The sequence below is a fragment of the Maniola jurtina genome, chromosome Z (assembly GCF_905333055.1).
Source record: "Maniola jurtina chromosome Z, ilManJurt1.1, whole genome shotgun sequence".
Classification (NCBI taxonomy): domain Eukaryota; kingdom Metazoa; phylum Arthropoda; class Insecta; order Lepidoptera; family Nymphalidae; genus Maniola; species Maniola jurtina.
The window spans coordinates 7,893,605-7,920,647 of NC_060058.1; the positions used below are offsets into that span (position 1 = coordinate 7,893,605).

The following is a 27,043-nucleotide window of genomic DNA, read 5'->3' on the forward strand; positions in this document are numbered from 1 at the left end:
CAATTTATAAATCAATTTATTTAAAATTTAAAAGCTAACAGCATGTTAAAACATAAACTTATTGCGCATAATCATAATTGTTTGCACCAACCACATAGCAACTGTAATTGTCCCACTATTGAAATAGTTAACTCGCATAAATACTTAGGATTAATAATTGACCATAAGTTCAACTGGCATGAGCACATAAAGCATGTCTGTGATAAGCTCAGAGCATTCTTGGCAAACTTATTTATAATTAGAAAGAGGTTAAATTTTAAAGTCAAATTGATGCTGTACAATGCTCTTGCCGACTCCATAATTGCTTATGGGTTGAGTAGCTATGGTCGAACCGACAAGTCGCACTTACAACATGTTTATCAGTTGCAACTGAGGATTTTAAAAACCATTGTTCCTCTAAATATTAAACTACTTGCAAAAAATAATGAAAATCTTATATTTAAGTATTGTAAAGTGATTAATATTTATGACAAAGTACAATTTACGCTTCTGAAAGAACAATTTTTTAATTTAGCCATACAAAAGGAAGTTAGTAACAAAATTCAGACACGCAAAGTAACTCAAAAAAAACTAGTTACCATCTTTGCAAAAAATAAATATGGTGAGCGCACTAGCGCGTACATGATCCCTCGCCTAGTAAATAGTTTAGATAATAGTTTTAGATCAGGACTTACCGAATGTAACCTTAAACACAAGTTAAAATCATACTTTCAAAACAAATATTAACAATTCCCATTTTTGAAAAATTAAATATAACAAATTATTATTTTGTAATGTTCCCTAGTGCTTCTATAAATAATATATATATTATTTATGGAAGCACTATACCCAAAATCTTTTAATGGACGGAATGATAAGCAACAATACTAAACCTTAGTGGTTTTTTTTGTTGTGTTAAAAGCATTTGTAAAACGTTCAATATTTGATAGTTAATAAAAAAAAAAAAAAAAAAAAACCGACAGTTTCTAAATCTCATCAACTTTAGTGATCAGGTCCCCTGCAGCATCAGGATTGAGGAGTTGAAATCCAAATTTTATGAAACAATGTCACAAAGTTCCTTTATCGATTTAAAAAAAAAATACGCAAATCGGTTCAGAAATCTCGGAGATATCGATGTACATAGGTAGAAAAACACAAATCGTCCATTTTTGAAAGTCGGTTTTTAAACCGACTTTCAAAAATAGGGAGTAACATAGGCTACTTTTTAAAGTACAATCGTCTACTTATCTGTGAAAGTCCCGTCAAAATCGGTTCAGCCGTTTCGAAGATTAGCCCGTTCAAACAGACAGACGGACAGACAGACAAAAATTTTAAAAACGTGTGATTCAGTTATGGTATCGTTTAAATAACCATACGAGCTTAATATGTGGTAGTTATTACGAAATTAAAGACAGAATGCACTATAATTACACTCCAATTTTATTTATTAGTAAACAATTTTATTAATCAGTAAATGGATATAGATTACAGTCCGGTCAAAATAGGCATTCAAGGATACAATAATTCATACATAGAGGTAAAGATTGGTACGTATGTTGCGAATACTTCTATAAATTAACTGTGAAAAGTCCCCATTGATCCCAGATTTGCAAAAAATTAAACCTTGAATATAAATTAGAAAAGAAAAAAAGAAAAAAAAATAGAAATTTTTGTGAACCTTGAATATATATTTTTTGCAAATGTGAGATCGATTGGGAATTTTCACAGTTCATACATATCGGTATTCCTAACATTCGTACCCATTTTTACCTCTCTGCGAATTATTGTATCCTTGAATAATATATATTACATTCCGAAGTCTTAAATCTGTAACTGGATAATTACATTACAATTATTTTTAAACGGCTTCGGTGTCGTGAAATTTACTAGACCTACTTACTCATGTATAGATAATAATTTACAATCTATGTTATTTCTGGATAAAGTAGATTTCTAATGGTGAAATAGATGGGTAATTTTTGAAATCAGGTCAATAGTTTCAGAGTTTATCGATTACAAACCAACAAACAAAAGAATTATATTTTCTCTTAGTTACTCATAATGATACATTATAAAATACGCAAAATATTAGTATTTTATGTACCTATACAAATCATTCAATCACAGTTTTATCATAAATAAAGTAGATATTATGCATCTTTGATCAGGGGGCACGGCAGTGCCCCCGCCAAGACGAGCCAAACGGCGGCCGGGGCGCTACGTACCTTTTTCTCGAAGTGTTTCGCCGTATTTTCGACCCGTCATAACTTCGGTCTGGATGACGTAAGAAAGCTGAAATTTTCAATATAAGGTGTCCTCAGCAAATTTACCAAATATACCAAGTATCAAATATCTAGCTTTTATAGTTACAGATTTATTGATACCTAAAATACGCCGATTTCGTCCCTCACTGATGATCATCAAAACCTCTACTCAAAACCTCTAAGGTACTTCCCGAAGTCCTAGAAGACTGAAATTTGGTATGTAGACTAGAAATTGCATACAAACTACAAGAAAATTAAGAAATTGGAAATTGCCCCCCCTCTACGCCTCTTATGGGAAAAGCAAATCTGTAAATTCTGTCGCTAGAATGCTGATATTTTCAGGATAAGATGTCCTTGGCAGATTTATTAAACGCACTGAGTATCAATTGTCTAGCTTTTATAGTTTCAGATTTATTGACAGTCAAAACTTCTAGTCTGTAATTCTAGGGTACTTCCCAAAGTGCTAGAAGACTCAAATTTGGTATGTAGACTAGAAATTGCATACAAACTACAGGAAAATTAAGAAATTGGAAATTGCCCCCCCTCTACGCCTCTTATGGGAAAAGCAAATCTGTAAATTCTGTCGCTAGAATGCTGATATTTTCAGGATAAGATGTCCTTGGCAGATTTATTAAACGCACTGAGTATCAAATGTCTAGCTTTTATAGTTTCAGATTTATTGACAGTCAAAACTTCTAGTCTGTAATTCTAGGGTACTTCCCGAAGTGCTAGAAGACTGAAAGGTATGTAGACTAGAAATTGCATACAAACTACAGGAAAATTAAGAAATTGGAAATTGCCCCCCCTCTACGCCTCTTATGGGGGAAGCAAATCTGTAAATTCTGTCGCTAGAATGCTGATATTTTCAGGATAAGATGTCCTTGGCAGATTTATTAAACGCATTGACTATCAACTGTCTAACTTTTATAGTTTCAGATTTATTGACAGTCAAAACTTCTAGTCACAAATTCTAGGGTACTTTCTGAAGTCCTAGAAGACTGAAATTTGGCATTAAGCAGGAATTTCAAGAATTATGAACAACAGATAAATTAAGAAATCGGGTCCCCCTACATCCCCTTGTATATGAGATGGATATCTGTAAAATCTGTTACTCGAATACTAAAGTTTTCAAGATAAGATGTCCGTGGCAGATTTATCAAACGTACCAAGTATCTGTGTTTCCTGAAGTCCTAAAAGACTGAAGTTTGGTATATCTGCTTCAAAATTGAGTTGCAAGATTCCACCCGAACAAACATATTTACATACGAGTACATTGCAAGTTGAATAAAAGCTTTTAAAAAAAGAGGTAACGATAGAGAGTGGGCCATGTAAATGATGTACCTACAAGAAATAGATCCAAAAAAATCTAGGGCACCTGCCAAAAAGAAATGAAATCCCACCAAAAACATTTCATGTAAAAAGGTAGCCAAGACTCACAAGTTCATAATGTTTTTACTGTTAAAAAGTTATGAGATCTCTAGTAGAGCCAAGCCCCTAGCTGAGCTTAGATTTGTGCTGGCCATGGGAGCTATCCCAAGCCCAAAGTATATAGCTTTTAAATGTTCTTGAGTGTATCGCATTTATAACAATAAATAACAAATCACTCTACTTACAAGCTCTGATTCTACAAACCCTATATCTTGGTAAAAAAGTACGGCTTGGCCGTTTACAGTTCGTGGATTTTTTATTTGAAATAACATTTAAGCCCGGAATAGCTTCTGCGACCATCACGAAGTACAATACAAATAAGTAATTGTCGAACAAACTATTCCTTATGGCCTTAAAATATGTTATGTCATGTATTAGTTTTACGAACATTAAACGGCCAAGCCGTCCTTTTTTACCAAGATGTAGGGTTTGTAGAATCAGAGCTTGTAAGTAGAGTGATTTGTTATTTATTGTTATAAATGTGATACACTCAAGAACATTTAAAAGCTATATACTTTGGGCTTGGGATAGCTCCCATGGCCAGCACAAATCTAAGCTCAGCTAGGGGCTTGGCTCTACTAGAGATCTCATAACTTTTTAACAGTAAAAACATTATGAACTTGTGAGTCTTGGCTACCTTTTTACATGAAATGTTTTTGGTGGGATCCTTTTATCCCTCGATGCAGCAGATTTGTATACTTACGTACCTAGATACCTACTTTGATGTGGAGCAAAATTCGTTCCTTTTCAAACCGCACTGCACTTTTCCATGGTACCTAAGTAAAGTACGCTTTGATCATTTTTTCGCTTTGACTGAACTGTGTCACGCTTTCATCCGGGTTTGGATTTGATTCAATTTAAGTTCTCGTTCAGACGGATCACACAACAGCAGCTAAAAATTCGCTAGATACCTAATGTTCGTGAGCTGGAATCTCTGCTATTAGCTAAAGTTGTAAAATCAGAATATTTCATGTAGGTAACTAGTATCTCTTAATTGTTTGCTACATGTGACTCAACCACCGGTTGGAATGAAAATTCTACTGAGAAGAGCTGGCAAGAAAGAATCGTTTTGAGATGTGCATGTCGATTTGAGATTTGTCTGTTTTAGGGGATTTTAGCATATTAGTTGTAGCTTTTGGTTCCTTGCATATCATGGACTTCTGGAAAGTAACGCCTGCTTCTTTACAACAATAATTATATCATTATTGATTGTAATATCCATGAATGGAACAAAGGTCGTGATGTGGTTGGTTGCATCTGCTGAGTGCTGCAAGTAATGGCGTTAATAGCCGCGAGACCGACTAAGTTTTTGATTATACAATATTTGTGGTTCGTCAGAAAGGACCCTTAGTCTTAGGACAACGTATGCGCATTATGGTAATTAAGTACTATTATGTCAGAGTCGTTGTTTGGCCCATTATATGTAACCGTTTTATCAATTATATTAATTTAGACTGAAATATATTATTATTTATTCAATTAACTATTCAACAATTACAAGCCTCAATAGCAATACAGGGTGCGGACTGAAAATATAAATTAGGCTTTCGGGATACCGATAGTGCTGGAGATCTAAAAATTTTACAGAGCATCTATTAGGTATTTTAGGCAACAATGCATAATTTTGAAAATATTATGGATGTTCTTTTAACAGGACAGCTGCCCAAAAAGAAAGAGTGGAATGTTTTCAGGGTTCATGTATGTACACAATTTCTTCATTCCACCACAAATATCCGAATAGATTTGGATATATGGGTATCGTTGGAATTCACATCATCCCGAGTAACACTGGCATACATAATGGGGGCTGTATGGCAACAATTTGAAATTAAAAAAAAAATACTTTTTTGGCAGGACAATCGTGTTTTTGGGGACTTTGTCTGTGTCGATGTTAGCCGGCGGGCGTGCTCTGCCTTTTTGCAGTGTTTTTTTTTGTTGAAACTGACTGGAAAGCGCTCTAAAGGGCTGCCGTGCGTGTGTCGGCACAGACGGGGTCCATACTTGTATATTTTAACTAACTTGTTACAAATAACTACAAACTTGACATTGGCTAATCTTTGTAAAGCCAGAAGAGAGAAAAAAAAAACGTGTTTTTACCCGACTGCAGCAAAGTCAAAAGGAAGGGTTATTTAATTTATTTTCATTACGACTCGTTAGCATTCCAATAACGTCAAAAAAAAAACATCACAAGCCACATATAAGAAAAATTTATTAATATAAAATGCAATATACTAGATAACTCGACCCTTTCGATGGGTTCACAAGTAATACACTTTCAAGTAAGTCTATGATCAGAGAAAAATAACAATACACTGTTTAATGTATCATAATCACGGACATAATAATTAGTTTTATGCCTAATTTTAATGTAAATAGGTAGGTACCTATATAACTAGTAATAACTAGGCTTAACGTTTTTTAGGTATATACATGAGGCCGGCTACGCCACGTTAAGGCGCTGTGATTACCTAAATTTCCTTTTCACGCACATTCTAACATTTTCAATGATTGTGAAAGAATCAGCATCTACACTTTTAACACAAGTGGCTCATGACATGTTTTTATTGTAATATTAGTAGTATTTCATAGAGGAAAATGGTCAAACATTCAATATTTTTCATCACCATTTTTCTCTATCAAAACTAGGTAAGTATATTACGATAAAATATGTCTAAAATGAATGTAAATTTATTGTTTAGAACTTGCCTAAGTCACATTTGTTAAAAGTGTACTGGTTCTTTCACAATTACTGAAAATGTTAGAATATGCGAGAGAACTTAGGTAACCAAAGCGCCTAAAAATCAACGCTTGGTGGCCGGTGTTATATAATCAGTAGGTACCTATGACATAAAATCTAGCTTCACTGAACTTGAACAAAATATACTTGGAAGTCAGAGCGTACCTACCTACTAGAAAGTCAAAGTCAAAATTAAAAGATTACATCTTTGAATATGCGTAAACCAGTAAGTTAATTCATTATTAAATGTCAATATTCAATTAAATGTCAACGTGTAACCTTATTGTTCCAATTTTATATTTCCATAGATATTTTAAAGACCGATCAATGTTTTAGTTATGTGCTCAAGGCATTCTATGGTAGAGGGTCGAAAAGAAGCTACGTCGCGTCGTAGTAATACAATACTATATTTATATTTATACAATATCTATATTTTTTAATTCCGCTAGTTAGTCTATGGAGCAAATTCTCTATGACCAGCAACTCAAGCACAATCAGTGTGACCAGGTTATGAAAGTGAGGGAATAGAGAGTGTACTTACCTGAATTTCGGTACACGCTAATGATTGTGTAGGTACCTACTCACTATAATATTCATATCCCGTATTAAAATGTTAAATATCTTAGACTGCATCGTCATTCATTCTTTCTTACCTAAGTATTATTATCGCAATCAAATGCTAATCCATACTTAATATCATAAATGCGAAAATGTGTATGGGTTCTTATTAAGGTTATATCTATTGTCTGCCTGTATGCTTTTTCATGGCAATTGCAACGATTTGTGAATTCAAAAGTTAGATATAACATTGTCGGGTTGATTATTGCTTGGGCTGCATGGAGTCAACATGTAGTGCACGGTAGACATTCGCGCCTCTGACCACAACACCTTGAGACATAGGTTTTATGTTATAACTACCATGTTATCAAGTTTCTATGTTTAAAATATTAATAAACTTTGTAATGTTCACAAATAAAACTACGAATCTTTTAAACAGTACCTAACAGGGAACGCAACGTACATTTTGCAACATAAATTTAGAATATTGCACCATAATGATATTTGTAAAATAAATAGATACGCAAGTACGTAATTAGTAAAATAGGCAATGTCTAGCCAACCACAAGTGATTGTTAAGAGGGGTCTCTCCGTCTCTCGCTCCATACGAATGTAGTTTTATTTGAATATTAAACAACCAAAGTCCATGAAATTTTGCAGACATATTCTAGAAACTAATATCTATGCCTGTGGTTTTCCAAATTTCCGTTAAAATTTTCGGTTTCAAAGTTACACGGTCTTAAAAATTCACATACAAATCTTTGAGCACCTGTAATTTTAAAACTACATATTTTTTGAAAAATCTACAACACCACAGGCACAGATATTAGTTTCTAGAATATGTCTGCAAAATTTCATGGACTTTGGTTGCTTAATATTCAAATGAAATTGGAACTACGATTGTATGGAGTAAGTGACAGAGAGAGCCCTGTTAATATCTTGCCACTAGTGAAGTTATTTGCATTTCGTTTCTAAATGCAAACTGACGTTAATTTTGTATGGAAATGCCCTTGGTCGTTTAACAAAAAGTCATATCGTGCTACTAGGTGTGAGTTACACCAGAAAACTTGCGCCGTCATCCCTTCATTCAGCTTCACCTACTAGACCCTCGTTTTGCAATAATTATCGCCGATTCGCTTTATCCACTACATCACCGTTCGCTCAATCGCCTTTGAAGGCTCGCTTCATTCAGAATATTTTTCGCGAGCTGACTTCGCGTTTTATAAAAGCGCTTTGGGGGTAGGACAGACAAGACTACGTAGAGTCGAAGCGATCAGATTTAATTCTGGGCCCCCTAATAATAAGGGTTAATAAGATATTGATAAGATAAAAAAATAAAGGCTACCGAACCTACTAGACAGTTCCACTAAAAATTGAACCTTATAAGTTCGTGTTAGGTAAAAAACAAAAGCTAATAACTTGTGGTATGATACTATTATTTCTTAACTCACCACTAATAACAGGATATTGCTTTTAATTAAACAAAACCTTGTGGTCGTCTACACTTTTAAATAATATTGTGATGTATTGATTATGCACAATTTTTAATACAACATAAAAAAAAATATCATTTTTATCTACAATATAATAAATGCATTGCAATATATAAATGAAAGTTGAAAAAGGTTATTTAAAATTATAGTGCGAGCACCGAAGTGAGTTTAGTAGGAGTTTATCAATTTACTAGCAGTCATACGCGACTTCTTCGGCGCGGTAGTCCTGGTTTTTAACCCCCGATCCAAAAAGAGGGGTGTTATCAGGGGGCACGGCAGTGCCCCCGCCAAGACGAGCCAAACGGCGGCCGGGGCGCTACGTAGTACCTTTTTCTCGAAGTGTTAAGTTTGACGTGTGTATCTGTGTATATGTCTGTAGCATCGTAGCTCCTAAATGAACCGATTTTAACTTAGTATTATAGTGCGAGCACCGAAGTGACTTTAGTAGGAATTTATCAATTAACTAGCAGTCATACGCGACTTCTTCGGCGCGGTAGTCCTGGTTTTTAACCCCCGACCCAAAAAGAGGGGTGTTATAAGTTTGACGTGTGTATCTGTGTATATGTCTGTAGCATCGTAGCTCCTAAACGAACCGATTTTAATTTAGTTTTTTGTTTGAAAGGTGGCTTAGAGAATTGGTTCAGCCGTTAGAAAGTTATCAGCTCTTTTCTAGTTATCACTGTAACCTTCACTTGTCGGGGGTGTTATAATTTTTTTAATTACACTTGTGATAGTAGTATATACCTAGTAATTTAGAACACTTCGTCTGTGCCTGCTCGTTAAAGTTTGATAAAATCAATTAAGTAATTTCAAAGATTTTAAGCAAATGGACAGTTACTCTTGGATTTATAGTAATAATATAAATATAGTTACTGACGTAATTTTCGTGATCAGTATGTATATACGGAAATTCTATAATGTAATTGGTACGTTAAAATATCACAGCCGTCCTTAAATTGAAAATGTGAATTATCAAACACCTGGGAGAGAGATGTAGCCCATTAAAAACACACTCAAGCCTATCGAAAATTATTATCCTCACTAATATTATATTGTATTGAAAAAGTATTGTCACTGTATTTTATGCAAAAATTAATAAGGTAAGTATGATGTTTTTAATAATTAACACTCCCAAAAATGAGTACTCTGTAATTATTAGGTAAAGCATTGTAATTGAAGGCTGTTTTTTACACAGTCCACCGTACCGGTCCACTTGATATCCCCATTCATATTAATTCATCACTAGATTCAAAAGTTATTGAGATCTGATCAGATTTAGATTTGAAAAACTTAACTCTCTTTGGTGCTGCGCTATGTGAAAACTGTTCAGCGTGTGACCTAATTGGTATTAAAATTTACATAACAAAACAAAACAACTGTAAATATAGTTATATAAAAGTAATATAAAGATATGTGCAAAAACAAAAACTGCACCTACTAAAAATTTTGTAATTCCATAATACATACATTTTTGAACGTAGGTACTTGTTTTAACATATACGTGAATTACTTGATTTTTAAAAAGCTCCTTTAAATTCATATGTATAAAAATCACCTAAACCAAGATTTATTTAAAAATAAACATTGTATTGCTATTAGACAGACTTTCCAATGTACTACAAGAAAAATGATAAAGAACTTAACAAAATAAGATGTGGAAGTATCAAAATTTACCTGCACTATAATATGTTGTAAATTTTCTTTCCTTAAATTATAAAATATGTAGGTAGAGTACTTAAGAAACAAATTCACTAATATTTAGGCCCTTACTAATAAAAAAAATACACACTGCTTATAGATAACTTATAACTTTAAATATATGACTGAAATATGTAGGCCATGTATAAACAGCCTGTAAGTTTTTATTAAAAAGGGTCTTAGTGTTTTGTTTTGTAAGACTGGTAGTGGTATGGTTACATCGTTTAGTTAATGCATATTGTATAAGCATAATAATACATGAATAGCATAACGAACAATAATAGTTCTTATAGAAATCTCGCTGTGACATCTCTGTCAGATTTTAACTTTAGAGGAAGCGTCTGCTTCAAGCATAAACCCACCGATTTTATTATTATTATTATAGAAGCACTGGAATGTTAAAGAAATGTATAAACAAGCCCTATTTCAAGTTTTCTAAACTTTTTATATTATCTTGTCAACGTAAAATCATAATATTTGTGCTTGTCTCATAGATCTATAGGGCGAACTTTGACTTTACTCAGTCTCAAGACAACTTAAAACGAGACAGTGTTATATTCCTTACATAAATTATGTCCTGTCTCATTTTAACTAATATTTTGTCGGAGCCAAGTCAAAGTACTATGCCTACGTTTTTAAATAGGTACTCATCTCATTAGATCACTTCAGAAGTTAATTTTACATATTTCGTAAAGAGACTCGCAATCGTTTAAAACCAAGATGGTTATTATTTTTTATAATAACGCTTTGTCACAAACATCAATGATTTTACGAGTTTAAATAATAATATTTAGTATCGTAATTAAATATTAAATGAAATAGTCTGTTCCGGTCTTTACAATATTTACTTAACGTTTTTTGTTGTGCTCCTATCAATCAATGGATTTATACCTTCATAACATATTGTAAAACCTATCTACAGGTTGATTCAAAAATACACAGCCGCAACTTTTCCCTTTAAAAATTCGCTATAGTTAGTTGTAAATTTATTTTAGTACTTTTACCAATTAATAACATCCATATTTTCACACATAATATATTTTTCTACGCGTCTACTTATAGGTATGCAGTATCCAGCCATCGTGCATTATATTAAATTAGTAAATATATAATTATTATACCTAATCACATCTAAAACTCGCCTTTTAAGCACAGGTATTTTTATACCACAAACATCTCCAATACAATACTATGACACAATACATTAGACATTATAATAGGTCACTAGGGCTGAATAAACGTATGAATCACATTTTTTAATGTATTCCTTAGAATTAACTTTATTTTACCACCTATTTAAAACATCCACACATGGATCTACATTTTATTAATTAGTAGGTACTATATAATATTATTATTATTTCAAATTCAAATAATTATATCATTTTTAAATATGGTTATAATATTTTATTTAAAAAATAAATGGCGCTGTATAAAATATAAAGTTGTTAACACAAGTTGTTATTAGTAACTAAAAGTAAAAAAAAAACTACGCTTATGTGTGTGTATTAATGTTATCAGTATAACTGTTACTTTAAATTCGATTTTGTATTGGTTACAGAGACACTGTGGTTCAAAATTTGAATCACAAAACCAGCAAAGAACCGCGATTCTACTTCAATAAGACCTTAAACTGCATTCCATAACTGTTTACTGCAGTCAGATTTACCTGTATTTGTTAGCTATTTACCTAATTATATATATAAAAATTCACGTGACTGTCTGTCTGTTCATTACATTTGCATTCGTGCAGCGTTCATCTGATTAATTTGAAACTTATATATTTGTTATTAGGACTTTCAGAAAGGTTTCTGATATATTAGATACTATAGTCGACGCATTTTTAACTGAGGCTTAGGGTCGTAAATCATATTTATCTGTCTGTCTCGCTCGCACTTACAGGTCTTATGGAGAGGTGTGGTAGGTGTGTAGTGATGCGCGTAAGAACTGTAGAGGTGCATATCGATAACGGGATAGGTACGATCCATATGCTAAATTATGTTAAGTATTTATAGGAATAATTTTTCGCTATCTGAAATAAAAGTCTTTAATTTATAGTTACGATAAAATGTTTGTGTCGACGTAATCATAGAGAAACTGTATAGATCGTAATGTGGCCCTGAAAAGGGCCATTTTTATCTTTTCTAGGGATATTTCTGAGTTCTTCAAAAATCCTCATCCGTACCTTCCCCATCTGTGTCATCTTCCTGTAGGTTAATTATCAGAGGTTGTGCATTTTTTTAAACTTGCAGCCGACCTTTGTCTAAATTTTTCTCATCTTTTCTTGGTATTTTTCCAGAATTATTGCCACCGATGGATATTCCCCGTTGTCATAAAATGAATCAATGGTTCTTTTTAGTACGCTGACATCAAAGCTATCTAGATCAGTGACAGTTGCTGTCTTCTTAACATTTGCTCTTGGTATATTCGGGTTGCCTGCGTGTGATACTTCAGTTTCTATTCGATCCACGGTCGCTCTACTAACTCCACAAATCTCTCGTGAATTATTGAAATTGAGACGAGCTTTTTTCTCGGGGTCAGTTTTCAATTCTTTTAAAAACAGGAACACATTCAAACTCAAACTCAAACTCAAATTATTTTTATTCAATTAAACTTTTACAAGTGCTTTTGAATCGTCAAAATAATCTACCACTGGTTCGGAATGCTGTTCCTACCGAGAAGAACCAGCAAGAAACTCGGCGGTTGCTCTTTTCAAATGTACAATTTACAATAATATGCCATTGTGAATTACAGTCTGAGCTTGAGCGTTGATGTCACCATTTAATTTCTTCAAAACCACGTTAGAAAATAAATTCTCCATTGTGCGTATTACGTAACGAAGCGTAAGTAATATAATGAGTGTCATAACAAAAAAATCTTACATTTATAGAAAAACAACAACCCTTACTCGTAACGACCAATCAGGAGTCAGAGTGCTAATGACGGTCACGATGACGCATCGACCCCGCGTGCGTAGCTAGCTAAGTATCGATAACTGGTTGCATTGCGTGCACATTCCTACTGTCAGTGACATTTATTGCCCAACGACTCAGTTAAAAATGCGTCGACTATAGCAACGTACGCAAAAAGTGGCAGCCAGTGTATGCAACGCATGCCGGGTGTTAGTTAGTCTAGGTATATTACTATTATATAATACTATAAAAAGGAAAGCTTTATTTGTTTGTTTGTTTGTAATCGATAAACTCTGAACTACTGAACCGATTTCAATAATTCTTTCACCATTAGAAAGCTACTTTATCTAGAAGTAACATAAATTATATTATATAAAAGGTTTATCATATTTCTCACACGAGTGAAGCTGGGCAAATCAGCCAGTATGTTATAAAAATTAATGTGAGGTAATCTTTTCAGCAGTTATAAAGTGCGACCCCGCCAAGAAGTTCTCATTTACAAAATCAATGTACAGACCAATCGATCAATGTACCTACGTACTGTTTGCATTTATTCGTTTTAAACTAATTTCCTAATTAAAGATCAAACTGATAATTTTCTAAAGATCAGGTATGTAAATAAACGGCGGAAGTCTTAGAAAACTATTTCATCAATATAATACAGAAAGTTCCTACATACAACCTATCTAGCAATTAGTTGACAATTTGGAAGAAAATTAGGGATTTTTATTAGTATTGTTATAGAAATGACCGTAAACATTTGGCAAATATCGTTTTTAATTGGTAATTCTAATTAGGTATATCGAAATAGATCTAGCAGGATCGATTTAATCTAGATCCAAAATTGTTGGCTTTCAAATCGAATTTTCAGCAATATATATTTGTACTTACATGTTTTTAATCAAACACGGATATACTTAGGTTTGTATGATACAATACCTAGACACCCATTATAATAAATAATTAAAACGGTTTTTATCGTAGAAATGTGTTTGTTGAGTGATTTAACGAGAAGTCATTGAAAAGTGTCATAATGTTACTTAAAAACATATTAAGTACGAATTTAAGGTTTCGTTAAAAAATCTATTATGGTTTGTAAAGACTATAAGAGACTTCATAGAGGACTCCAAACAATATTGTAGTTTAGCTTGTATTTGAATATTAACCAATCAAACTCAATGTATGGTACGTTCATGAAATTAATATTTTACATACTTCTTAGGTTTAAATGTCACATCCTTTTTTTTGCAAACATTACAAAAATATAATCGAGGGGAGATGATATAAATATAATTTTAAACTGTAATTTAGGGCAGATTAATTCCACGACGTTAATTTTTTTAAAGAAATAAAAAAAAACAAACAAAGTATGGCCTTCCATATTTTCTAATAAAAAGTAAAAGTGAAATAAGCTAAGCCATAAATAAAATAATAATTTGAGAACATTTTTCTCAAATTATTAACAGTAATAAACATTTTTTAAATTTGATCAAATTCAAAACATGTATCACTTAAAATGAAAATGCCCATCAGATTTTCGTTAAAACATTTAAGTTTCAAAGTTTCGGATTGAAAAATTTACATATGAATCTGTAGATATTTTACGAAAATCTAGATATCAACCATAGATATTAGTTTCTTGAACGTGTTTACACAATTTAATTGGTTAATATTAAAATGAGAGCAAAACTACATTTGTATGGAGCGAGTGTCGGAGAGACCGGCAACCCGCTTGGTGCAAAGTAATGTTACAATATGTAAGAATCTGATAAATTGTCCCTGAGATCGCATCGACATAAATAATCACATTTTTCAATTCGGGAAGACTACTTCATTGGCCCCCGATATTACAGCCGTAAATAATGCACAGTACAAAAACTTGTTCCAATGTTAAACGATATAATATAGTTGATATTATAACAGTTATGGCAGTAAAATTTTCAGATGTCGTTGTACTTAAAACTCTCTAAATTACTTTAAACACATCCCAAAAAGGATGCCTGCCGGGTACGAACTTAACTATCAAAAACTTTCTTTTATAAAACCATGATCTAATTATGTTGTATTATATAAATTACCACAGCCTGTATTATAATTACATTATCATAACGCGGAAATCTTTAACAGGGCTCTCTCCGTCACTCGTTTCATACAATCGTAGTTCCAATTTCATTTGAATATTAAGCAACCAAGTCCATGAAATTTTGCAGACATATTCTAGAAACTAATATCTGTGTCTGTGGTGTTTTAGATTTTTCTAAAAATATGTAGTTTTAAAATTACAGGGGCTCAAAGATTTGTATGAAAATTTTTAAGACCGCGTAACTTTGAAACCGAATATTTTAACAGAAATCTGGAAAACCACAGACATAGATATTAGTTTCTAGAATATGTCTGCAAAATTTCATGGACTTTGGTTGCTTAATATTCAAATGAAATTGGAACTACGATTGTATGAAACGAGTGACGGAGAGAGCCGTCTTAATGTTTGGGTAGGTACTACAAGTGTATAATTACGAAGAGCTAGAAAAATGTTTTCATAAATTCTGACGTAAATATTTCGAATATCTAAGTGTCAGCCATCCTTAAAAAGGGATAAGATGATACAATAATTAAAATTTTCACGATTTAAATTAAGCTGATTGCATAATATATTGTGACGACCCATGAGAGGTTTCCATTCCGTTCGGCTTCGAAAAAATGAGGCAAAAAACGAGGGAGTTTCTCACATTAGTCATAGTCATAGTCATAGTAATAGTCATAGTCATAGTAATAGTCATAGTCATAGTAATAGTCATAGTCATTTATTCTTGATAAAATTCATTATACTTGACGTCCAATAATTCAAATTATTTTTTATAATAAAATGTCATAATAATTTTTCTTAAAAATATAGAATAAAATACAATAATAAATATTATATTAATAATCAATTTTGTCTTCAATCTTTCTAAGTAGGAATTCATTATAACTATAGAAAGACTCCTCGACAGACAGCTTTTCATTTTTCGTTTAAAAATGTCAATGTTTTGCGCATTTTTTATGACGTGGGGGTTCCGATTATATACCTCGGGACCCATGCCAAACATTGTTCGCGAGGCTTTCTCAAGCCTGTGATATTTTTGGGTATTAATTTGATCGCGTCACATTACGGGTGCGTTCAAATTCCTTATTACCAGATAATCTTTATAAAATACTATGTACTTTATAATAGAAACAAATAATTTTATAAAATTATACTTTAGTAAACTTCATGCTGTGTTGGAGATTCTCCATGAAATTGACATCTTGCTGCCAGGATCTTTCTAAAAAAAAAATTCTGTACTCGCCATCAAATTTTTTATGGTAATTGAAAAGTAGACGTGAATATTAATGTGATGATAATATTATAATAAAAACAGATAAATACTTAATGCCAAAATTCAATCAATAAATATTACTAACTAGTAACATCCATAGATTTGATATAATAAATACATAATATACCTATTAAGATTTATATGTAAACAGCAGTTACAAAAAATAAGATCCTACAAAAGTTCTGTAACCTCATGAAAAACGATGGGTTACAGTTAATTACAACTCGAACTTTTTATTGCACGTTATTAAATCACTCCGCATAGCATTGATATGTTGTAACTTAAGAGATCCGAAATCTTAAGGTCAAAATTTTTAAGCTCTTACAATAACCACTTATTATTATTAATAATTCAGTTAAATTCATTAAATGCCAACAATAATTCGACAATGGAGTCGAGCACAACGCCAAAACCTAAATATAATAATTATTATTATGCTTGCATTGCGTTTCAATTTAAACTGACAATAATAGCGCACATTAAAATAAATCTTTTATTCTTATAGCGGCAGTAAATTACTAGTTTTTCGAGTCAACACACGTAACATCCCATGTCAATATCTTAACACGCTTCTAACACATCCTAAAAAACTTTAATAAAACAATTTGATTACACGGAAACCGCTGTTTTAAAAGATTTACCAACTTTATCTTCAAATAATATTTGAAATAGTATGAGTAATGCCATTCCCGCCCTAACTCGTGCTTTGGTCGCAACATACGCAGGCGTAAGCGAGAAATTTAATATCGTAAGAAAATTTAACTAAAAAGCGACTGTGTTTTAGAATCAACTTGCTCATTATAATTATTATTTTACACCTCTACACACTTAGCAATACACTGACAAGAATCTCTTAAATGTTCCAATAATTTACGTAAGTAAGTTGTGTTAATACATTAATATCCTAAGACTATGTGTGTAAAGGTTGTATATTAAATAATCATAATTTTCATCAACACAGAGAACAAACATTAATCTTACGGCACCCATAACACCGTGAGCACGGTTCAACTTACACCAAACGGAATGAGAGATTTAAAGAGAAAGCTTAAAAGTAAATATATCGCAGTGTATGCGTATCTTAAAAATAAACATCATATAAAATAAACACAAGTTAATCTCTGAAAACAATCGCTCATGAGTAAAATTATAACAGTAGGGAATATCATATATTTAAAACAGTACATAGTGTAAGTATGTTTTTAACAATTGATAATGTTTTAACACGTATTTGCAAGTCGAATAACAATGTTCACAGCAATTGTTTTCAGAAATTGACTTAACATCAGGTAACGCGCGACGCACATCCTACTAAGCTTACAACTAATAAAAGGTTGTGCTGGGCGTCGGTGGGAATATCTGCCGAACATCCCGCGAATCAATAAATAATATGTCACATTGTATTTAAAATGCAGGTTGACGAAAGACGCGCGAAAGCGCCGCGTGCGCACGGACGCCGCGCGCCCTCTGCTCCGCGAACGATGGCACAACTGTCTGCGACGGCCGCTTTGCGACCGGCCGACTAAAACAAACCTCTCTGTACACAAAGCTTAGAAAAAATCTTTTACACAATTAACAACGGCAAATATAAATATAGTTCTCTTATTGCAACAAAGAACCACAACGATAATAAGCCGAAATATCAAGAGATTTTAAATTTCATCGACGATTACTTTCGTCAAATTAAAATAAGTTTAAAGCATTAGGTGCAATGAGTGTTGACTCGGCTACGTACTTGTACGTAACGACATTTCTTTGGCTTGCAACGCTTCCCGAACACCTACCCCCACCAATGCGCGCCTCAGGACAAACATAACAGCACTAAGCGAACCCAACGCTAACGTAAACTCACAACGTTCAATTCGTAAGACCACAACGCACAGAATCTACAAACGGAATCACACAATATAGTAAAGAAGAGACGCGCGCTCGGTGTACCACGGACATACGTTTAGTGCACATTGGCAACTGTTAACAGTTTTTCAGAGCGTTTGCTCCGATTTCTTTTCCTGGGAGTAGGTGGTGGGTTCTCGGGCTACGCATGGCGTTTCGCATGTAATGCTAGATGATCAGAACGAGAGAAACAGCGCTCGCAGTGACGGCAACGAAACGGTTTCGCACCCGTGTGTTTACGATAGTGTCTGGTCAACTCGTCTGACCGCGCAAATCGCCACTCACAGCCTTCCCAGGAACACTTGTAGGGCTTTTCACCTGAAATGAGAAACATACCATTTTGATTTCGTCTTTCTATACAGAATATGCTAACTGATTGTGTTTACGCACCAAAAAACCCCTATCTATACGCCAAACGCAGCGTGTATACTTATCACTACGTATTGCGTTTATGCACACAAAATAATAAAAGACCCAGTATATTATATTATTTCAACAATATTCGATGCCGTACCTAAAGGTCATTAGGATGATTTTACTTTTACAATTTTACTATAGTAGGTTTGACATTCGAAATCATTTAACGTCGTCACTATAAAGAGGTTCACGCAAGGGTAAATGTGCTAAATGTCTTTGCGGTCATATCCTAGGATTACTGTAAAAATCTTCACCTGTATGGGTTCGTTTGTGCGCTTTAAGATGCGAGCTCTTCGTGTAGACCTTATCACAAGCGGGGAATTCACACCGATGCACGCGACGTCTGGGATCGGTAGCGTGCGCATGAGTATGGTGACGCGGCACATGACGCCTTACAGGTGCCGGGCTTGGTGGTTCATCTGAAATATATTTGCAGCTCTTTAACATACAGATAATCAAATCTAATTAATATATGTCTCGGAGGATAAAGAAGGCAAAAGGAAGACTTGGTTGCACAACTGCAGGGAATAGAGATGAATCGCTAGTACCGTGTAACTTTATAGCCTCGCGAGGGATAAGACTAAATAGGGCCAGCTATCAATCCTTACTCGTACTAGACCTACAGGCTATTTAAAAAGAATTCGAAATAAAATGAACATGAGTAAGTCAAAAATTGGTCTCGGGTTCATGTTAGTCTCCACCCAGTAATCATTGAGGACTCTGCACTCAAAATTTTAGACGAGCAGGTAAAATTTCGAGAAAAAAGTCAGCCACCGAACTTGGCTGGGCAGCATTCGGGAATCTGCGAGATGTGTTCTCGACCAAACTTGCCTGAATACCAAAGTCTTTGAACAGTGCGTGTTGTCATTGATGACACATTGATCCCACATTTGGTTGCTAACAAGATCCTCTTACAAGAAACCTCAGAGTATTTAGGGGACAATGGAGGGAGCTCGGATGTTTCAAATTACTCTGCGTGATCAAATCAGAATCAGAAATGACTCTGGTGCAAGTTCGAAGTCATAAGAAGATAGACGTTGGGGTTGCAAGACTCACAAGGTGCTGGATTGGCGAAGTCGCACCAGAGAGCGCAGCGTTAGCGGACCCTCTTAGAGGTGGCAGATGACATAAAATGAGTCACAGAAGGTGGCGCAAAACCTTGGCGTACCTATGGAATTCCCTTTAAGAAACCTTATCTAGCAGCAGACGTCTTTCAGCTGGAAAACTTCATAATGATTCCAAAGAAGTCCTACTCGAGTTGGTAAGAATAACTTTTTGTCTTGTCTTACGTAAGATCTTCGGACTAAGAATTTAGGCGAACACGGATGAAATAAATGCTCGCCATGCTGAAACCGATGTTTTAATCAGCACTCCTGGCCCAATGATTATATCCCGGAAAGTCGGATTTGGACTGTAATGTAAGTGTTTAATATAAAGGTGTGTAAACTCTGAAATATTTAAATATACTGTCTATCTTTGCTGTACCTATTCTACTCCCTTCACAACCTTTCGCACTGCAAAGGATCACTGGTAGAGATCTCTTATAGAAATAAGTGCTTCCCTGTTCACTTTTTCTTTCTTTTTATATTTATTGTTACAACTTTCTGGTAAAAATAATAAATAATAATAAGGGTTGTTAAGGGCTAAGGGTTGTTATTCAACTTCTGATTCTTCAGAGTCGCTAGAAACTTTAACTCGTGACTATAGTGATATAGTCACGATATTAGGCGTTAGTAAAAATAGTGAAGGACGTTATGAGTTCATCGTTAAGATTTCTTCCGCTTGATCAGGTTTCCACTCATCACTTAGATATAAAAAGTTGCTGAAAGGTTCCCTGACACTATTGTGACGATTATTGCCTGGATGAATGTGGTGATGGAAATGATATGAGTGCACTGCCGATACAGATCATTCTTTCTCTTGCTCCGGTTCACACTCATCTCTTCGTTCGTCGGAGTCGCTTGAAGGTCCACTCATTACAATTATGACAACGGGGAGTCTACATGAAAATAAATTCATCATAAAGGTATTATTTCTCTTGATCAGATTTTCACTCACCTCTTGGTTCATCAGAGTCGCTGGGAGGTTCACTCTTCACTATTGTGACGATATGGGGTCTGGGTGAAGGCGGTGAAGGAGGTGATGGTGGTGATGAGGACGCCGATACGGCCCATTCTTCTTCTTGATCTAAATCTGCTCGCTTTCCCCGCGGCTCCTCTTGAAGATACCTCTCCATTTCGTAACATGTCTGTAAGAAGAAAAAAGAAACTATAATTCTCATATTATTCGAATTAAATAAAACCGACCCCTTGAATTTTGCAGAAAATATTGCATTTCAGTTCTCAAATCATGAATCACCAGGGTTTAAATATTTTAAATTCAATAAAGATAAATGAGCTATAATAACAGTAAAGCTCATATTATATACCAATCTAATGTCTACGAGTATTTTATATTCAAGGTATACCTACGTTAGATCATAGATACATCGTAAACATTTTAAGATATTGTAGCTAATGCTCGGCATGCTTTGCAATGCGACTCGCGCGTGCATAATGTACCTAATATAATACGTTGCCTTCACAAACATACCTATAGTAATAGTTCATAGTACTATATCAGAAACCTTCCCGCATGGCCCAACAATAACTGCACAAAGTTTAATAAGGGTAAACAAAAGTCTATTGATTTTTATATACTTAAAGATAAAAAATACACTTAATTTGGAATCGGAATTATTACTATTTTTAATCAGTATTTTTTCCTATAATAAATAAATAAGGAATCAGCTTAGTTGGGTGATAAAATTAGCTCAACAGGTGGCATAGTTGAGGGCGCAACTGAAATTTACAAAATAGCAGAATCGCGGCCTATTTACTCGTACCTATTTAAGGAAAACATTAAATTTGCTGTTCGTTCGTAAACCCATAATTGTGTGATAAAAAACGTTACGAGCGTAACAAGAGCGCATTGTGTTGAATCAAGGAAGAGGACCCGCTCTTTTTATTCATCTTTGAATAATCGTATAGCTATAGATACGTTACTTAATGCACAATACCTCCCACTATAACGCGGCCCACGTTTTACTACAAAGGTCAACAGCCCCAGTCAAGGCTAGAATAGGAAGGTACGGGGTACGGTGTGCCTCTCTAAACTTAACGGTTTATTTGGTAGTTCAAAATAAACTCAAGCCTATTAATAAATAACCCTTATAATCTTTAGCACGAGGGTTCAAGATTTAAAATCAATTGTGTTATGAAATTGCATGTAGGTAAATAAAGACGGATAACAGATTTATATTAGTGGCACGCTTCAGGTTTACGACTAAAATTCATAAATTTACGAACTAGGTGTAATATAGGTCTAATTATGTGCATTGTGCAGCATTAAATGCTATGAATATATCTATACCTAGCACTGATAAAATGCAGCACCTTCTCAAAATTGACAACCAGCTCTCGGAGCAAATTATATCCGAGTCGATGGCAGAGGAGCGTGGGCCGCTGCCAAATATTTCAACCATTGTGTCATATCAAGTTCAATGAAAAGATGTAGCCAACCTCCAGCATACAGAGTACCTAATCTACCTACCTGTTTTTATACATTTCTGAGCGAAAATTAGTGGCAAAAATAAATGCATTCGGTCATTAATCAGATGATTTTTAAACATTTTATTCAGCTTCACTTTTTGAATAAAAATAAATGTTTGAATTATCAAATCTTATGTTCTTTACGTAAACTCATAGAAACAAGAGCGATAAAATATTTGCTGGTTCTTGAACCTTATTTGAAAACATACGAAAAGTTGTTTCAGTCTTTATTTTTAGGGTTCCGTACCTCAAAAAGGAAAACGGAACCTTTGTAGGATCACTTTGTTGTCTATCTGTCTGTCCATCTGTCGTGTCTGTCAAAAAAACCTATAGGGTATTTCCCGTTGATCTAGAATCATGAAATTTGGCAGGTATGTAGGTCTTATAGCACAAGTAAAGGAAAAATCCGAAAATAATGAATTTGTGGTTACATCACAAAATTTTACTGAATCATATACAGATGGCGCTGTTGTCATTAACTTATGCTGCACATAAAAATGTTAAAATATCTTGTACGATACGTACGGAACCTTTCGTATGCGAGTCTGACTCGCACTTAACCGGTTTTATTGTAACAATAATTGATGCGGGTATTTGTAAATGTTTTTATGTCATTTTGTAGCTTTTAATAAGTATAGTTGCATGCGTAAAAAAGAAGCTAAAGGTTTACTTGTGCTTCCTTTTTACGCCGGCTGATTCATCATCATGCGTTTCATCATTTTTCATCATTCATCATTTCGGATTAGGTTTCAATCGCATGAACTTGTATGTAGTCTATTGTATAGGTAATTTTAAATTGACTGATAATGACTCAATTAAAAAACCAAATAAAAAAAATTGCGACGGATATTTCAAGTTTTTTTTTTCAACTTCTACTAAGCCGATTTTAATGTATCTTGGCCACGGGTTTTTCTGAAACATGGCACAGAAAACTCAACGCAAACGAAGACGCGGACAACTACTAGTATATTGTATTTGAGTAAGACAGTTACGCCGGGTCACGACATCCGATATCATGAATGTGGACCAATTCTATTCTGATCTGTTCTGGTTGTGATCGGAAATGAAAACTTGTATATAATTGGATTCATATAACGTAATTGAATATAGCGTCTGGGTCCTGGGATTGTAAATGTCTTTTAACATTAAACACGTGTCTGCAGATTAATTTATTATAGATACTCTTCTGCAAAATGTATTTATATTATGTAATTGTAAAATAAAATATGCGACTATAAAATCTTAAAATTTAATAGCTGAGTACAAATAAAAGAGTTAATATACGATCTAACTACTAAAATAATACAAATAAAGTGATGACAATTTTATTTAATATATTATATTATTGATTCATAGTTTTTTTTATTTGTACCAGAAAGTTGTAACGATAAAGAGAAAAATAAAGAAAAAGTGGGCAGCAAAAATATTAATGACATCGTTATTAATATTTGGTTCAATAAATAGTTACCTACTTTATACAAACATGATATCAGAATATCAAAAGCATATTATAGGTTGATAAATATTAAAATATTTAAAATAAATCGCACAAGCTTTAAATCTAGGATTAAATTGTAAACACACAATAATTTTGATTTGCGCAATACCAATGAAATTCGCAGGTTTCATTAAAATTATAATAAAATTCACAGAAGCATTAAATTCGCCAGCAGCTGCAAACTCATTAGTAAAATAATTAATGTGTTTATTATTTTCAATACTTTAAATTTGTTTCTTTAAGGAGGACGTATTTTCTTTTATGTAAAAGTAAAGGACGTGTTTGAAATAAAATAAGCAATTATTATTACTAAAATAAAATAATTCAGGCAAGAATATCTCAGGATATGAGTAAAGCCTTGAGTAAGAAAAATTAAGAAAAATAAAAACTGGCAGTCAAGTGGGGACTGCCGACAGAAGAAGAAACAGAGTTTTTTTTGATTTCCAAAATTAATCGTAAATAATGTCAAAAACACAAATTCGATAGTTTGTAAACTAAAACCATTATTTTTTTAGTTTTTAATTATATCGGAACTCCTAGCCTCATTAACATTAGCAAGTCGGTGATGCGTTCTTAAAGTTTTCCCATCAAAAACCCATCCCAAAATCGCCCAACGCATTGAAACATAAACAACTTGAATGCTTCGACCTTCGACCCACGAGATTTTTACAAAACTTGAATCACACCGAAGAAGTCGTGGGATCTATTTAATACAGATTGGCTCGAATCTAGGAGATTGACATATGCTAGTATTTAAACCAGAAAATCAGGATTTTTAAAAATCGAAAATATGGGTATCATTTAGTGAATAAATAAAAAACAATGAATAGAAATATAGATTTAAAATACACTTTACACACGCATTCACATCAACTACAAATGACATACGATGTTCACCATAAAAATGCACAACAAAGAAGCGTAAACTATCAAATAGGTGGTAAATAGGAGATATAAAAGAGATTAAACTTTAAGGGCGTCTGGCAATGCATAACGTGATTTCTAATAGTATTCTGAAGAAAATAATACTTTGACGTAAGATTTTTTACACCTTCATTACTTGTTATCTCCTAGAGCCTCGATAGCTCAACTGTTAAGGAGCGGACTGAATTCCGAAAGGTCGGCGGTTCAAACCTCACCCGTTGCACTATTGTCGCACCCACTCCTGGCACAAGCTTCACGCTTAATTGGAGGGGAAAAAAAGCCACCATGATCCAAACTTCATACTTAGTCGCTGATCGTTTCGCCCGTTATTAAGGACAATATGCAGAGAAACTTTCATCTCTTATAAAATAAATGTCCTCACGGGCTCTCTCTGTTACTTTTGCATACGTTTTTTGCTTTGCATGTATAGCCAAAACATGCCAAAGTATACGTAAAACTCAACGATAAAAGAAAGAGATTTTAATCATCCCAATAGGAGCAAGCCACAGAGAAACACCTTAAGTATAACATACCTACATACACTGCTAAACGCCCCTCTTTTTTTTCTTCACCGTGGTCGGAAACTTCATTTTTTAAATCTGGCTAATCAATTTTCAAACCAGTTTTGTAACGTGCTCAGAGAATCCTTGCAAAAATCTGCGCACCTGCTAATCGTAACCACATTATGCGTATAAATAGATGTAATCATATCCATGGCTGTGTTTATTCCCATGGACGTTGAGAGCTACGTATTAAACGTAAAACCGCAGTTCCCAGATACTTGAACATGGTCACCCTACATAGTCTTCCGTTGCGCGTGAGTTACTTTCACAACCGCCTTTCGAAGTTTCTCGCACTTTTCCACGCTTAAAGACAAACGCATTGTATATCAAAATGCATGTTCTAAAGTCCCGTAATAATATGCTTATCTTAAATTAAACAGTCTAGTTAATCTTATTAAGTTAATCTACTTCGTATTAACTTCTAAGAGTTATTATACATGTTCTCAAAAAAAAAAGGGAATTCATTAATTTCATAAAGGACTAGATAACTAGTAGATAACTAGTGCCACTTATGAGGTTATGTCAAGATTCTACCACCAATTCGGATAGCAGATTCTACTACAAAGCCCAAACAAGAAACTCAGCAGTTGCTCTTTTTAACGAACAAAATGTTACAATATGTAAATATTAAAATACATAAACTATGTAACTATTACACTAACTGGTGGCTGATTAATCTTTTAAGTAATTCAGAACAAGAAATATTTTAAAAGAATGAAGTAAAGTCAACCCATCGCCAGCTCACTACTGAGAACAAGTCTCCTCTCAGAATGAGAAGGGTTTAAGCAATAGTCTGCCAGGCTGGCCTAGCCTGACTCTCAGGCATGCAGATTTCCTTACGGCGACGTTTTCCTTCACCGTTAAAGCGAGTGATATAGTTGCTTAAATTATCTAAGTAACTATTAGAAGTTATTACAAGCTACAAAGCTACTCATGACATACATTTATTTACCTAAAGAATCAACAAAAGATTCAGTAATAGATGCACAAAAAATCTTTTCAGCGATTTCACAGTAAAGAGGTCACGGACTTTGAAGTTGCCATGAGCTGTTTGTAATATAGTACTTAAGGCTGTTAGGACAATAACAGCTAAATGGTCGATAATGGAACTTATATTGAATTCTAAATATTGAATGGTTTACTAGGGTTTAAAAATATGCTTAAGATGTGTTTATCTGAGAGAGGCCGGGAAATTCTGGCCGATGGAGGCCGTATGTGTTTGATTTTATAAATGTCTAGTAATTTAGTTTTGTAAGAGCGTGACTCACGATCAGGGTTTACCGCAAACTGTTATAGGTACGAATAAAAATTTCAATTCTCTAGGTATGTAGGGAAAATAGTAGGATATAAGCAGGTGTTACTTTGTGGAAGTCCATGACATACAAGCAACCACAAGTTTAATTTGCTTTCTTTGCAATTGTTCATCTAGACTCTCGAATCGATGTTTCCTGAGGATGCTTCGGTATCGGAGCGAAACGTAGTACGTTGAGAATATTTTAGAAGAATCATTGATATTATTTTTTGGTCTGGTGTTGCGTGTTGACTGTTGGTGATTTGTATTGCTTGCTCATCCTGCTTCTTAAAGTGGATGCGACGGGTCTGCCCGCAAAATTCAAATTTTATTTGGTTTTTCGCATAACTCACAAATTAGTCGATACTAGAGCTAATTTCTTAAACTGGACCCTTTCAAGTAAAGATTTTAATATAAATCTGTGAGGACGATACTGCCA

The 27,043-nt window shown here is 33.9% G+C and overlaps 1 protein-coding gene and 1 long non-coding RNA gene across 2 annotated transcripts in view; both read right to left on the reverse strand.

Moving 5' to 3' along the window:
• Nucleotides 1-281: 281 nt before the first annotated feature.
• LOC123880749 lies at nt 282-12,723 on the reverse strand. Its single transcript, XR_006799331.1, has 3 exons — nt 11,985-12,723; nt 9,889-9,893; nt 282-293 (listed from the first exon to the last, which is right to left on the reverse strand). It is a non-coding gene; the product is annotated as an uncharacterized LOC123880749 (long non-coding RNA).
• A 4,009-nt stretch (nt 12,724-16,732) lies between these two features.
• Nucleotides 16,733-27,043, reverse strand: part of LOC123880747 (Krueppel-like factor luna) — a 46,686-nt gene continuing 36,375 nt past the window's right edge. Inside the window, exons 2-4 of the mRNA XM_045929047.1 lie at nt 20,797-20,986; nt 18,993-19,157; nt 16,733-18,639 (exon numbers count right to left, since the gene is read on the reverse strand). Of these exons, the coding sequence (XP_045785003.1) occupies nt 18,464-18,639; nt 18,993-19,157; nt 20,797-20,986 (531 nt within the window). The 3' untranslated portion in view covers nt 16,733-18,463. The remainder of the gene's footprint in view (nt 18,640-18,992; nt 19,158-20,796; nt 20,987-27,043) is intronic.